This window comes from Macrobrachium rosenbergii, chromosome 8, assembly GCF_040412425.1.
Source record: "Macrobrachium rosenbergii isolate ZJJX-2024 chromosome 8, ASM4041242v1, whole genome shotgun sequence".
Taxonomy (NCBI): Eukaryota; Metazoa; Arthropoda; class Malacostraca; order Decapoda; family Palaemonidae; genus Macrobrachium; species Macrobrachium rosenbergii.
Genome location: NC_089748.1, coordinates 13,043,851 through 13,058,596, shown reverse-complemented (window position 1 = coordinate 13,058,596; position 14,746 = coordinate 13,043,851). Strand labels below are relative to the sequence as shown.

At 42.1% G+C, this 14,746-nt stretch overlaps 1 protein-coding gene across 1 annotated transcript in view; it reads right to left on the bottom strand.

Moving 5' to 3' along the window:
* Nucleotides 1-14,746, bottom strand: part of Iml1 (GATOR complex protein Iml1) — a 596,567-nt gene that overhangs the window by 120,361 nt on the left and 461,460 nt on the right. Inside the window, 1 exon segment of the mRNA XM_067107292.1 lies at nt 10,255-10,430. Within this exon segment, the coding sequence (XP_066963393.1) occupies nt 10,255-10,430 (176 nt within the window).

The following is a 14,746-nucleotide window of genomic DNA, read 5'->3' as shown; positions in this document are numbered from 1 at the left end:
AAAGCTAATGAGTTAACTTTTTTTAGTTGTATTGTACACTAAATTGTGATGATTTTGGTATATAACAAATTGTAAAACGATCAAAGCAACACAGAAAAATATTATCACAAAATGATGCATGACCACAGAAGCACGATAAAAAGTTTTTTCAAAATTCACCATAAATCAAAATATTGTGCTAGAAACTTCCTGTTTGTTGAAAAATGAAGCTAATTGATTGAATATTACTAGACTGTAAGTGTTTTAGCTTACAATTGCAGTTTTCGACCATTTCGGTCGAGTTAAAGTTGACCAAACTTTTTCTATAATCGTGATTTATATGAACTGATGAAAGCTACAACCATGAGTTATTTTCTGTTGTATTCTACATGAAATTGCGCACATTTTCATATATAAAACTTTATGTAACGACTAATATAAAATGGTGCAAATATTACGACAATGAGACAGAAAGAATTTCTGAGATGTTCGGCGAATTACCGAAATAAAGCGTGTTTTTTTCAAAAATTCACCATAAATCGAAAATATTGTGCTAGAGACTTCCAATTTATTGCAAAATGAAGGTAAACGATTGAATATTACTAGAATGTAAGAGTTTTAGCTAATTTATATTTTTTTTACCATTTCGCGAGTTAAAGTACCGAAGGTTGAAATTTTGGCAGTTATCGTGATTTATGTGAAAATATTTCAAAACTGATAAACGCTTGCACAACCATGAGCTATCTTCTGTTGTATTCTCACATGATATTGTCCATTTTCATATATAAAAGTTTATGTAACGACTAATGTAAAAAATGCAAACATTATGACAACATGACCAAGAATTTCTGAGATGTTCAAGTTAGCTTCAAACAAGAAAAGGGAAAGTTTTTTTTTTCAGAAATTCACCATAAATCGAAATATTGTCTAGAGACTTCAGTTTGTTGCAAATGAAGGTACATGATTGAATATTACTAGAATGAAAGAGTTTTAGCTTATAATTATCTTTTTTTTACCATTTTAGTCTTAAAGTTGACCAATGAAAATTTTGGCAGATATGATTTATATGAAAATATTTCAAAACTGATAAAAGCTACAACCATGAGTTATTTTCTGTTGTATTCTCCATGAAATTGCCATTTCCATATATAACACTTTCTGTAACGACTAATATAAAACAGTGCAAACATTACGACAACATGAAAGAATTTCTCGTAAGTAAATCAAAATATTGTATTCTTTGCTGAAGGTAAATGATTGAATATTACTAGAATGTAAGAGTTTTATTATTTGCTTTTTTGACCATTTTGGTCGAGTCCTGAAATTTTGGCAGTTATCGTGATTTATATGAAATTTTCAAAACTGATAAAGCTACAATCATGAGTTATTTTCTGTTGTATTGTACATGAATTGCACACATTTCCATATATAAAACTTTATGTAACGGCTAATATAGAACAGTGCAAATATTACACAAAATGACGAAAGAATTTCTGAAATTTTTCGCGAATACAGAGCGGGCATAAAAGTTTTTTAAAATTCACCATAAATATTGTAGAGACTTCATTTGTTGCAAAATAAGGTATGATTGAATATATGTAAGAGTTTTAGCTTGTTTTCTGAGTTCAGTCCTGTGTCAGCCGGTGAAATTCCATTATAGCACGAATTTCTAGGTATAAAATGCTAGATATACCAGAGAAAAAGAGCTTTCAGGAAAGCTGGGGTTACTACCCCAGATCGAGCGTCTTCTCTAGGTAAGACGTCGGTATATCGAAGGGTGAGTGAAAGATCACTACCACGGAGTCTTACTTCTCTCCTGCCAAAATCCCCAGAACAGAGCGGTGAGCCGTTACAGCCCCACACACAAACACCCGCCAGGCTCGGGCGACACCAGCGCCACCTACCTCATTCCATTTTCTAGCACGTGATTGCTACCTTTTCCTTTTGTGTGCTCTGCCCATTTTTGGATTTTTTTCATCTTTCTGATGTCATCGAGCAGCTTTACCATCTCCAAGTTAAGTACCATCTTCTTGTGGGGTTTTGTTCTATATTTTGGCTGTTATGGTCTCGTCTTTTCATAAATATTGAGATCTTATTATGACGCCACGGCGTCCCCTCCAGCCATGTCGATCATGGGCGACCCCTTCAGTTCTTTTCTGTTGGGGTTGTCTCCTTGTCGTTATAGATGTATTTTGCCCCATGGTTCTCCTCCTGGTGGGTTCCCTGTGGCCCCCCCTTTTTTTGAATTTACATATCATTGGCCTGTCGGCCTTTGTGAGGGTGATGCCCGTCCAGGTACCCACCCCAGGTTGGGTTCCTTTTTATTTTTAGTCTGTATTAGGCTAATTATTTTATTCTTGGAGATGGTGCTCTCTTTTTTTATTTTTATTTTTATTTTTATTTTGTTGTTTACCTTTACCTCGTGGTGTTGGCGGCAGCCTCAGATCTAACCGCTTCCCGTGGTAGGCTACGCTCCCTATTGAGCACATTTTTGTTTCCCATGTTTTTATGTGTGATGGTTATTTAGTGGAGTAGGCTTGTTTTGCTTCCATCCCCTTGCCCTGGGTGGAGATCATCAGGTTGAGGGAGTTTTGGTTGCTGTTTCCTCCGGGGTCGTTTTTGGTGGGCAGAGTGAGCCCCTTAGTTCTCTTCCTTCCTTTGGGGGAATAGAGTTCTTTGGATGTGTTTCCTCTAGGCTAGTCGCCTTCTTGCCCCCCATTCTCGATCCCGGTTGGTTCTCTGCACAAAATTTCTCTCCCTGTTTGCTTCCTCCTCCCCTCCGCACTCCTTCCATTTTCCTAGCCTATACTAGGTTAGGTCCCTATTAGGCTTGCCTAGGAAGGAGTCGGGCATCGAGGCTTGGTGCTTCCTCTCCTTAGTAGTAGGCCACCCTCCTAAGTTTCATTATTCTTGGAGAGGTGTATGGTGCAGTTGAGCGGGTGATATTTTTCCCCCTGTCTCCTGTTCTCTTTCTTCAGAGCCTACCTCTCTCCCCTACTCCACCCCCTCCCCCCCCCCCTCCAGCCTTTCAGCCTTGCTCTACTCGTGCGGGTGACGCTAGATGGCGTTTTCTCCGAGTTCAGGGACTTCTCCATTTGGTTGAGGGATTCGCTCCCTCCCATACAGTCCCTAGCATCGCTGTGTTGGTGTTGGTGGTTTGTTTACTCGAGCTCGCGTGTTCGACACTGTTTCTTTCTCCCCCGTCGGGTTACTTGGCTAGGTTATATATATTTGCTCCGCCTTATGTTATGAACATACGAGCATCTTTACCCACCTTGTTTCTCCGGCGGGAAGTAAGTGAGGAAGGTTTTATTATATAAGGAGGCGGATCCCTCCGGTCTCCGGAGTATTTACCCTTGTACCATCACTTGTTTAATGTTATTGTTTATGAATATACATATTTAGATAAGTGTGTTTATCTAACGGAGTACTCTCCTTTATTTATTATATATAAATACGTGAGTCGGTCCTACACCAGGGGCTCCGCCGTTATTTTTACTGGCAGCCCTTGCGGTTGAGTTCTGGTTGTCTCATTCCTTTCATTCCCGGAGTATTCCGGGGTCTGGAAGCTTTACCTTCCACTCTGTGTATTTTAGAGCTTATTGGCCCAGTTTATGATAAGGAGTTTCTTCTCCGCCGGAGTATTCGGTTGCAGTTGAAATTCCCGGCCTTGCCAGCTTTAGATTGCTTAGAGTGGTGAGGTTCATGTACTTTTTTCCACTTACAGACTGTTCGCTGTGAGGAGCCGGGGTGTACCGCCTCACTCCAACAACCCTACGGTCACGTAGTTTGCCGGACCCACGCTGGTTGTGCGGTCCGGCTGGATGACCTGGTTGTCTGGCACCCCTGATGGTTGTGAGGTTTGCTTCGCCTCTCTGCGCAACCGTCCAGGATGAGTTGGTAAGTGACAGTCTTCCTCCGTTTATGCTCCTCATATTGTATATTGTTTACGTGGTTCCCGGACTGTTTTTTCGTTCTTGGCTAATTGCTGGTTTTCTTACAGGCAGACGAGTCTTCCAAGAAGTCTGCCTTGGAATCCCTCCGGGCCTGGGTGGCTGGGTTTGGCAGGAATGTTCCGTCGGGAAGCCCTACGTCCTCGGCGCCAGGTTGAGGGACCTGCTCTACCCGGCGCACAGGTGGCGGCCGCAGTGCCTGAAGATCTTGCCACCCCATCATCCAGCAGATCCGGGATGCGACCCAGCCACCCCAAGTGGATATCCTCTACGCTGAGGTCTCGGAGGATGTTGCCGCCTTGGACTTAGACCTGGAACCTATGAATACTGAACAGGACCAGGTGGTAAGTGGTGAGGTAGGTGAGGTTGTTGGGGCGGGCCCCCTTTGACTGACTCCCCTGCTTCATCCATTTCTTCCTTTGCAGGTTTTGTGAAGTCTTCCTCCTTGGGTGATAGAGCTCCATCTGCTATCCCCAAGTTGAAGTTGAAGACTTCATGGAAGGCAAAGGGCTATAAGTCCTCGTCCTCCAGAAGGCATCGCCTTTCCCCGTCGAAGGCTAAGGTCTCAGGACCTGTAGCCTCCGGGAGCAAGTCTGGTTCCTCCGGCAAAGGCGTGAGTAAGAGGGCTGCAAAACCAAGCCCTCCTCGCCAGCCTGCCTTTGATGCAGAGGCCTTTGCCAACCAACTTTTTAAAAGGTTCACGGAGGATTTTGACACGAGGTTCACCAAGATCTCCGAAAAGTTGGCCAGTCATGATAATATACTGGCGGGAATGGCTCACCCACCCCAGCCGAACCCCAGTATGTCATCCCCGACACAGCGGACCTCCCGCCGTTCGATGTCGGTAACCCTTGGCGTTTCGCCCTCCGGGCCATCCAACATGATGGCAAACTTACAGTTGAAGGTCTTGGCACAAGACGGTTGGAGGAATTAGAATTCTTCCCCGATCTCTTGCCCCCTACCCAGGCTTCGTAAGATTAACGGAGGAAGAAGCCTGGATTCGGTCGGATAAGGTTCCTAGGAGACTGTCATCGTCCCCTAGGGACCAAGCTCAGTCGGCTCTCCTGCGCACTCTGACGGAATGGCAGGCAGAAAACACAAAAGTTGACTCCTTTCAAGGGCAACTTCACCATGTTTGCCCTGGGAGACAACTTGCCCACCCCTTGTTTGAACAAAGTCGCTCTGGCTACGGCCCCGAGCGTGCTTTGAAGGTAATCCGTTACCTCAGCTGAGGGAAACAGACCCCACTTCCTGGTATTCCCAGGAAGTGACGAGTTCTGGGTGGATGCTCCGTCCACTTTCACTGTTGGGAAACTGGACCCCTTCTGTGCTTCCTCACAGTTCAGTGAACAGCTCCCCAAGCTGCCGGAATCTTTGCTAAAGCGGAGTTTGATGCCCGGACTAAGCTAGCCCGGTCCCTGAACTCCGTCTGCCTTACTGGAAGCCACTGCCGTCTCCTGCGCGGACGAGCCATTTTTTCAAGTCTTGGCTAAGTCCCTGCTAGCTGGCTTTCAGTCTGACCTTTTGAATTCATCATGGCCAGACTGGAATGCAGAAAATTAATTTTTGCTGATGCCACTATCCGTCACGAGCCTAACAAGCTTGTTAAGAGCTCGATCTGGGGACCTAACCTCTTCCCAGAAGAAGAGGTTACAGAATGTTATGGCTGAGGCTACAAGGGCCAACCAGAGTCTGCGCTCTCGATGGGGCATTTCTGCCTACAAGCGCAAGACCCCAGAATCTGGCGGCCCCAGACGAGAGGAGGCAAACGTTTCAGGAGACATAAGAGGCCCCACCATCAGGCGGTAGTTCAAGCCGTCCCGGTCTCGGCAGTGGCACAGCCCTCCACCTCAAAGGCTCACCCCCCCAACAATATGTGCTGGTCCAACCAGCTCATTCCCTTGCTGCTTGCCCCTATGTTGCTTCACCAGCATACAACCCCACCTATGAGGGCCGTGGATACTTTCACGGCCTTAACAGGATCGCAAGGGGGAAGAGGCAGGGCCCCTCATAGAGGAAAACCCAACACCACCCCAAGAGGAAGACCTGGACGTGGTAGAGGGAACAAACCCGCTCCCTCCCACTGAGAGAACACAGGTAGGTGGTCACCTGTATTGGTTCAGGGACCAATGGACCTTCAGCCCTTGGGCACACAGCATTGTGTCCAAAGGTCTAGGATGGAGCTGGATCAAGGACCCTCCTCCTCTAACCAGGTTTTACCAGCCACCCTCATCAATCCTACAGGATTATGTGGCAGAATTGCTCAACAAACAAGCAATAAAGAAAGTACGGCACCTAAAGTTTCAAGGCAGGTTATTCACTGTTCCCAAAAAGACTCAGATCAGCAAAGAGTGATCCTGGATCTGTCGCGTCTAAATCTCTACATAAAATGCGACAAATTTTGCATGCTTACGGTAGCTCAGGTACGGACTCTACTTCCGTGTGGAGCCGTCACCACCTCTATCGATCTTTCAGACGCTTATTATCACGTCCCGATTGCGCGGAACTTCTCTCAGTTCCTCGGTTTCAGACTCGGAATCAAGCCTACTCCTTCAGGGTCATGCCCTTCGGTCTAAACATTGCGCCCAGGGTATTCACCAAGCTGGCGGACACGGTAGTTCAACAACTCCGGTCCCGGGGATATCCCTAGCAGCGTACCTGGACGATTGGATAATTTGGGCACCAACAGTTCTGGAGTGTCAGAAGGCTACGTCCATAGTCATCAACTTCCTGGAGTCGTTAGGTTTTCAACTGAACAGAGAGAAGTCCCGCCTGACTCCGGAGTCCCGGTTTCAGTGGCTGGGTCTCCAGTGGGATCTGTCCTCTCACACGTTATCTCTCCCGCCCCCAAGAGGAAAGAGATAGCATCTCTCACCAGGAAATTTCTCAAAAATCAATCAGCATCCCGCCGATCCCAAGAAAGAGTCCTTGGGTCTCTTCAATTTGCCTCAGTGACAGACCTGCTCTTAAAAGCGAAACTAAAAGACATAAACAGAGTGTGGCGGAGTCGAGCCAATGTCAAGCTCAGAGACAAGGTCTCCTCTATTCCTCGAATCTTAAAAACAAGACTGCGGCCTTGGACCACAGTCAGAGGCCTGTCCAAGTCAGTTCCACTTCAATTTCCCCCTCCGGCATTAGTTGTTCACACAGACGCTTCCCTAAGCGGCTGGGGGGGATATTCACCAAAACAGAAAGTACAAGGAATGTGGTCCACAATGTTTCAGCAGTTCCATATAAACACCCTGGAAGCTATGGCGGTCTTTCTAACTCTAAAGAAAATCCGCCCCCAACCGGTTCATATCAGGCTGGTATTGGACAGCGCAGTGGTAGTTCATTGCATCAACAGGGCGGCTCCAAATCAGGTCGAGTAAACCAAGTAATGGTTGCTATCTTCTCCCTGGCGAACAAGCACGGCTGGCACCTGTCAGCCACCCACCTAGCGGGGTATGGAACGTGGTGGCGGATTCCCTGTCCAGGGCTACTCCGTTGGAGACGGAGTGGTCCCTGGACGGGAGTCTTTCAAATGGATTTGCCGCCGGGTTCCGGGTCTCCAAGTGGATCTGTTCGCGACGGAGAGCAACTTCAAGCTCCCTGTTACGTGGCCCCAACCTGGACCCTCAGGCGTTCGCCACAGACGCAATGACAGTAGATTGGAACAATTGGGAGAAAATTTATCTGTTCCCTCCAATAAATTTACTGCTGAAAGTATTACACAAACTCAGGACATTCAAAGGTCAACCAGCCCTAGTAGCCCCTATTGGCCAAGAGCAATTGGTTCCCTCTTCTTCAGGAACTGGGATTGCGGGAGTCTTGATTCCCAAGCCCATACTGACCCAGACAGTACAAACCAAGACTGTGTCAGCTTCCTCAAGAATTCAGAATGCCCTAGTTTTATGGACTTTATAAAATTCGCAGCCCAAAAGGAGCAAACATTGACCCTGTCAACACTCTGTTTTTAGAATCAGATAAAAGAGATTCTACTCTTAGACAGTATGACTCAGCAGTCAAAAATTAGCCTCCTTCCTGAAAGCATCTGAAGCCAAAATCATGACGACTAATTTAGGAGTTTCTTTCTTTAGATCACTGTTTGAGAAAGGCCTTGCTCCGGCCACTATTACCACAGTCAAGTCAGCCCTGAAGAAAGTATTTCTATCGGCTTTAAAATCGACCTTACAGATTCCTATTTTTCATCTATCCCCAGAGCATGCGCTCGTCTGAGACCAGTATCACGCCCACATTCTGTTACGTGGTTTCTCAATGACGTCCTTAAGTTAGCATCAGAGATGGACAACTTTCAATGCTCTTATCAGGATCTGTTAAGGAAGACTTTATTTCTGATTAGCTTGGCTTCAGGTGCTAGAATCTCAGAGCTGTCGGCTCTCACTAGAGGTGATAATTTTGTGAACTTCCTCCCGTCCGGAGAGGTCCTCCTTTTCCCCTGACCCTAGATTCTTAGCTAAAAACGAAGACCCACAAGACAGGTGGTCTCCTTGGAAGGTGGTGCCCCTTCCACAAGACCAGTCTTTATGTCCAGTTTATACACTTAAATCTTACCTTTAAGAACTCCACAGAGTAAGTCGGGTCCTCTTTTTATCAGGGAGAAAGGTGGTACTCTTTCACTGAATGCTATAAGACAACAAATTCTGTATTTTATTAAACAGGCCAACCCAGATTCAGTTCCTAAGGTTCATGATATTCGAGCAGTTGCTACTTCCATTAATTACTTTCATAATATGGACTTCTCAGAACTATCTAAATATACGGGTTGGAAATCACCTCTAGTGTTTAAACGCCACTATTTAAAATCGCTCAAGCCCTGAAATTTTCTACAATAGCTGTGGGAAGTGTCATCTCCCACCTTAACTAATCATATCCTTATCCTATCCTTTTCCCCCCGCCCGCCTGCCTCATTTACTTCTCTGCTTATCCTCCTGGTTGATCATGCCTCACTGCCTGGCTCCTCATATTGATGTATCTTGTCTCTGTTGAGTGGAAACTGTAATCTGACATGTTATGATTTTTTTTTCTTGTGGGGTACTGGGCGGTTTTTATTTTGCTCCATGTACCCCAGATATATGTATATGTACTGTATATTTTATTTCCCATTGATTTTGTCTCTTACGTGTTTAGCTTAAGTTTACGTGTGTAGCTTTAAGATTGTATATGCATTTATCTTATGCAAATTTCATATGTCGATATGCTTTAGTAGTGTTAAGTATTTTTGGGGCCTCTTCCCCGTCGTGCCGGGGACTTCCCCACTTTTCGTAATATTAAGTCTTTGATGTGCCTTAGGTTTAGTGTTCTTGCTACATGTAAGAGATTCCCTTATTAAAACTATTTTCGTAATTTATGTTTTTTTCTTCAGATTACCCTCTTTTCCTCGTAGTTTGCAGCCTTGGCATGATTCTCTATCACTATTTCACCGGCTGACACGGGACTGAACTCAGAAAAGGGATTTTGACAAAGGAAAAATCTATTTCTGAGGAAGGTCCCGTGTCATCCGGTGACCCTCCCTGACTCACCTATTGCTCCCCTCCCCTACTTGCACATGCCAAGTCTGGGGTTAGTGCTAGCATGGAATGAGGTAGGTGGCGCTGGTGTCGCCGAGCTGGCGGGTGTTTGGGTGTGGGGGCTGTAACGGCTCACCGCTCTGTTCTGGGGATTTTGGTAGGGAGAGATCTTTCGAGTAAGACTCCGTGGTAGTGATCTTTCACTCACCCTTCGATATACCGACGTCTTACCTAGAGAAGACGCTCGATCTGGGGGTAGTAACCCCAGCTTTCCTGAAAGCTCTTTTTTCTCTGGTATATCTAGCATTTTATACCTAGAAATTCGTGCTATAATGGAATTTCACCGGGTGACACGGGACCTTCCTCAGAAATAGATTTTTCCTTTGTCAAAATCCCTTTTTTCGACCATTTCGGTCGAGTCAAAGTTGACCGAAGGTTGAAATTTTTTGTAGTCGACGTACGGTACGTCCACCTGGCACCCAACAGACAATTTTAGTCGACGTATGATACGTCCAGTAGGCGTTTAAGGGTTAAGACAATTATGCATTCTTTATGCAAAACAAAGGTATTTTCATGTATACTGTACTGCATATGAAAATGCATATGACGTACATGATATGTGTATTTAAATATTAAATAAAAGAATTGGTTTGCCTTGAAATTAAATCATACACATTCATGTAACAAAGTGCAAAGAGTTAATCTGCATAATCACATTCTGTTATACATTATAGAAAAACTGCATAATTTCTCCTAAACATCTATATTAAAACACAAAATCCACATACTAGTCAAAAAGGCCTCTGGCTTACTTTTCCTCTTTATCCTCTTCTGGTTCTAATAAAGACTTCATTTCTGTGGAATCTGTGTGCAGCTCCCTATTACCACTCTCAAAACGCAGCCTCTCTGATGTTTTGCCTCCTGATCGCAATCTAGGACGTTCTAGAACCCTGTTGCTACCAAGGCGCTCTCTAAATGCTGCTGCATTCTGCAAATACCACAATACTAAAGCTAGATAAACTGTAATGATGTCCTTGTTAGAGTTATGTTGCAACTATAATCCATAACATTAGAATGTTAGAAAAACTATAATTTCTCCTGTATTTGAGTGCATATACAAATACAGTAAGAAGTAATTATATATATATATATATATATATATATATATATATATATATATATATATATATATATATATATATATATGTGTGTGTGTGTGTGTGTGTGTGTGCATGTGTGTCTGATAAATACAATACTATAATTAACATATGCAATACTCATGGGAAAATCATACAAAACTTAAACATGATAAAAGTGATGAAATACACAAAACATATAAAAGTTACTGTGAACATTATCTACAATAGGACACTATGTAATTTTAATATACCAATGCTATAGGATAATTGTGAAGAACCGTTACATTAGGAAGCAAGCTTTAATTATCAAATCTCTTAAAACAATAAAATTTAAGCATTTCATATAATAAAACAGTTTTACAAAATCTTGAACTACTGATTGTGACAGGATGGAAAAGTTGATTGAATTTCTCACCCCTCTTAGCAAGTAGTGCTATTCACTATTTAACAATCATTTACATTATTGCAACTGCAATATGCAACACCAGTTAAATGAATGACAGGAACTTCCTTTTCCTCAATGTATTATTGAAATTCAGTTACAGTACTAATTCCACTTCATGAACTATCAGCATAATTGTACTTGACTGAATCATTTTACCACGCCAAGAAGTGCACTAATTTTACCCGGGCGTTGACAGTGTTAGGGAATGACAAAACATACTAAAACTCTTAAATCATAAAATAAAATATATACCAAGCAGATCATAAAAAGGGCAAACTTAAAGCAGCTCACCAAAGCTGTGTCTGAAATGCTATCAACAAGTCTCACAATTACTAGTACAATAAGGATCATAAGGTTTCTCACAAAACACTAAAAAGATTGTGACATTTTACTTTATACACAATAATGTATCACAGCAATGTATTGTAACTCTGTGTAAACATTTTCTTCACTCAGAAGACATCTCCTGTGTTAAACAGCTTTCAGAAGAATCCTGGGAACTTACCAAAATTTCATTAAACAGAAATGAAACATAAAATATGGGAACAACCTTAGATCGTTGGCTTAGCTACCACTGAAAGACCAAATGAGATGATATATTTGACACCTTGATTTTTCTGAGGTAAATGACTAGTATCTCTAAATATTTACATACAATGTAGAGGAAGACTAAACTTCAATATACACTAGTTCCCATCTTGTGGAGCATAAAGGCTGCTCACCTCCCTTGAATGAAGTCAGATAAAGTGTTCTGGACACCTGGTACAGCAATGAGGAATAGGGCGTGTTTAATAGCCACATGTAAGAGATGAATCAATAATACAAGGTATACCACTGATATGCTTCTGTCGGTGAATACATTAAGGCAGTAACAAGTTTGCTACACTGATAGTTTTCTGATCATCAATATTAAGCAAATCAGGGTCTGGTCAGCAATCTGAAGGATGACCATGAAGATAAGCTACATGCCATCAGTACACAAGCCATAAAACATCTCTGTTATGTGGAATGGGGCTATCAATCTCACCCCAGTTACATACATTTGCTGCTAAAGCTCCTTCTCAAGGCATATGGTGAAAATATAAGTGTGTGTGTGTGTATTGTCACGAAGTGATCAAGTACCTGGTTATTACACAAATAATAAGACCAAAAAATTTACCTCACTGCAGCCAGACACTTGAAACCTCATAACAAAAATATTAAGACTGAATACTCTAAAGGCACAGTGATCCCTTAAAACTTGCTTAACACTTGAAAATTCAATCTAAATTTATCAAGTTATGGGTCAGGTAACAACTAAGCTATAAACAGTCTAGGGGAAAAAGGGCATCACTCCAACAAATACTATACTGTAATTGTTTCCCTGGTTCTATTTCACCTAGATAAGTTTCAGGTGAACAAGCAGGTATATCACTTACCTTGCACACACACACAAGTATCTCTAATCACTGGTGGTCAAAATGAAACACTGTGCTTTTTAAAACTTTAAACAGACAATTTTATTTCTAAGTTCAAAAGTTATAATAGTTCACAATCTCAAACAGATTCACTATTACTTGACAACAGTGTAAGTGTAAGATTTACGTATTTCTTAACCAAATTAAGTCACAAAACATTAATTTATCATGAAATCACTTTAATTAAGTAAATTCAAACCATTAACTTCCACTGAAGTTTTAGATATAAATCAGAATATCTGCAATTAACCCAAGTGTTCACTAATATATTATTAAAAAATGGGAACCAATACAGGTACTCACTGAAATCTCAACAATAAGTACACACTGAAATTCCTGAACAGTGTATTTGTATTGGTAGACCACATTGGTTTTCTTCAGGGGTCCTGCACTGTGGGGGCCAGGTTGTTTTTCTTGATCAGGCCGCTGGTCTTCTTGCTTTTGTAATCAATTACTAATTTAACCTTTTTTGCAGGGTCCATATGGGTGACATTTCCTTCTATGATACTGCAAAGGGCTCGTTCATTCTCTTTGTATTTCCTGTGAAACACTCCCTTGTAAAAGAGAGTGACGTCTTCAAGGGCAGCAGGGAGAGACTTGAAAGAAGGTCTATTACCTTCATATATTATTATTATTATTATTATTATTATTATTATTATTATTATATTATATTAGGAAAGAGACTTCTCTGAAGGCAGTAGCACTGAAAATAATGGCTGCTTCTACGGCATTCAATTTGTATAGAGTCTTCTTTATTTGCATTGGAATCTTCCTTTCATCAGCATGTAGCTGGTATATCAAGTTTCCTAAGGGCATGTAATGTTTTTTCTGTTGTCTTAGTATTAATACCTATTAACATTCGACACACATTCTAGAGATCATTTAAAAAGAGTGAATGAATTGACACGTATGTTACACAGATACATATAAGTGGGCGGTTTACAGTTGATAGATGGTTAGTGGACTGAATTTTGATTGGTCACAGGTTGATTACATAATCGGTCCCAAAAGAGTTGCAATCTTCTAGGCCTAATCGGTGTTGCTGGTTAGCGGTGGGTGTTGGCTCAGGTACCCCTTGCTGGTGTGACTGGTATTATAGATCACCCAGGTGACATGTCGTTGGCATCCGGTGTTCTCTCTCTCTCTCTCTCTCTCTCTCTCTCTCTCTCTCTCTCTCTCTCTCTCTCTCTCTCTCTCTCTCTCTCTCTCCTTATGATGGTGGAGAGAAATTCAGCTTCTTTCACTGTGTTAATGCTTGGGTTTTCCAATATATGGAATGCCTCAAGACAAAAACACTAAAACTAATTATCCTCTCAGTAACTAACAATGTTTTCTCTTTTAATGGTAATTTTTATAAGCAAAAGTTTTGCTGTAGCATGGGCAGCTTCCTGTGACCTCCTCTAGCAAGCCTCAGCATGGAATACTTTCAAACGGAAATTTTGTTGTATGATATTTTAACATTCTGGGACAATAGCTCACAAGATTTCAATGAATATTTTAATAGATTAAATTCCCTAGTTCCAACCATAAAATTTAAAACAGAGTGGGAAAAGGATGGAAAACTGACTTTCCTAGATGTATTAACCATACGAGAATTTGATACAATCCGAAACATAAAACACAACTGCTCTATCCATCACACATTATCAAGAAGGTTATTAAAAAAAGCAAATAAAATATACTACAGAGGTCTCACAAACGGGAAACAAATAGATTTTAATGACAAAATGAAGCTTCCTTATGACAAGAACATCAGAAGAGCAACTGAACACCTCAAATCTAAAAACCCATTTATTTTTCATTATCCCAATCCATCATGAGTTCACTCATTAATGTATACTTAAATAAAAAAGAAGCAGGCACCAAAGTTTATTAGATACCATGCAGTAAGTGTAAGGAGATATGCATTGGGGAGACAGGTAGATCTACTCCACAAAGATTAATAGAGCACAAAAGATCAGTATGATATGCTTCAGGGAGTTCAGGGATTTTTGTACATACTAGGGATAAAAGCCATACCATAAATTGGAGTGGGGCCGAGCTGGTTTTCAAAGGTAGCTGTCTGTACAAAAAGAAGATACAGGAATCTGCCATCATCAGTCAGACCAACAATATGAACCTGCCTGGAGGATAGTGGAAATCAGATGTCACCGTGTTAATTCTCGGGACTCTTCTCAAGCAGGTGTTCCAGAGAATACACCCACCAGTCTACACGAAGATGGGAGCTAACAAGGGAATAACCTATTTTCAGTCTATCCCAAGT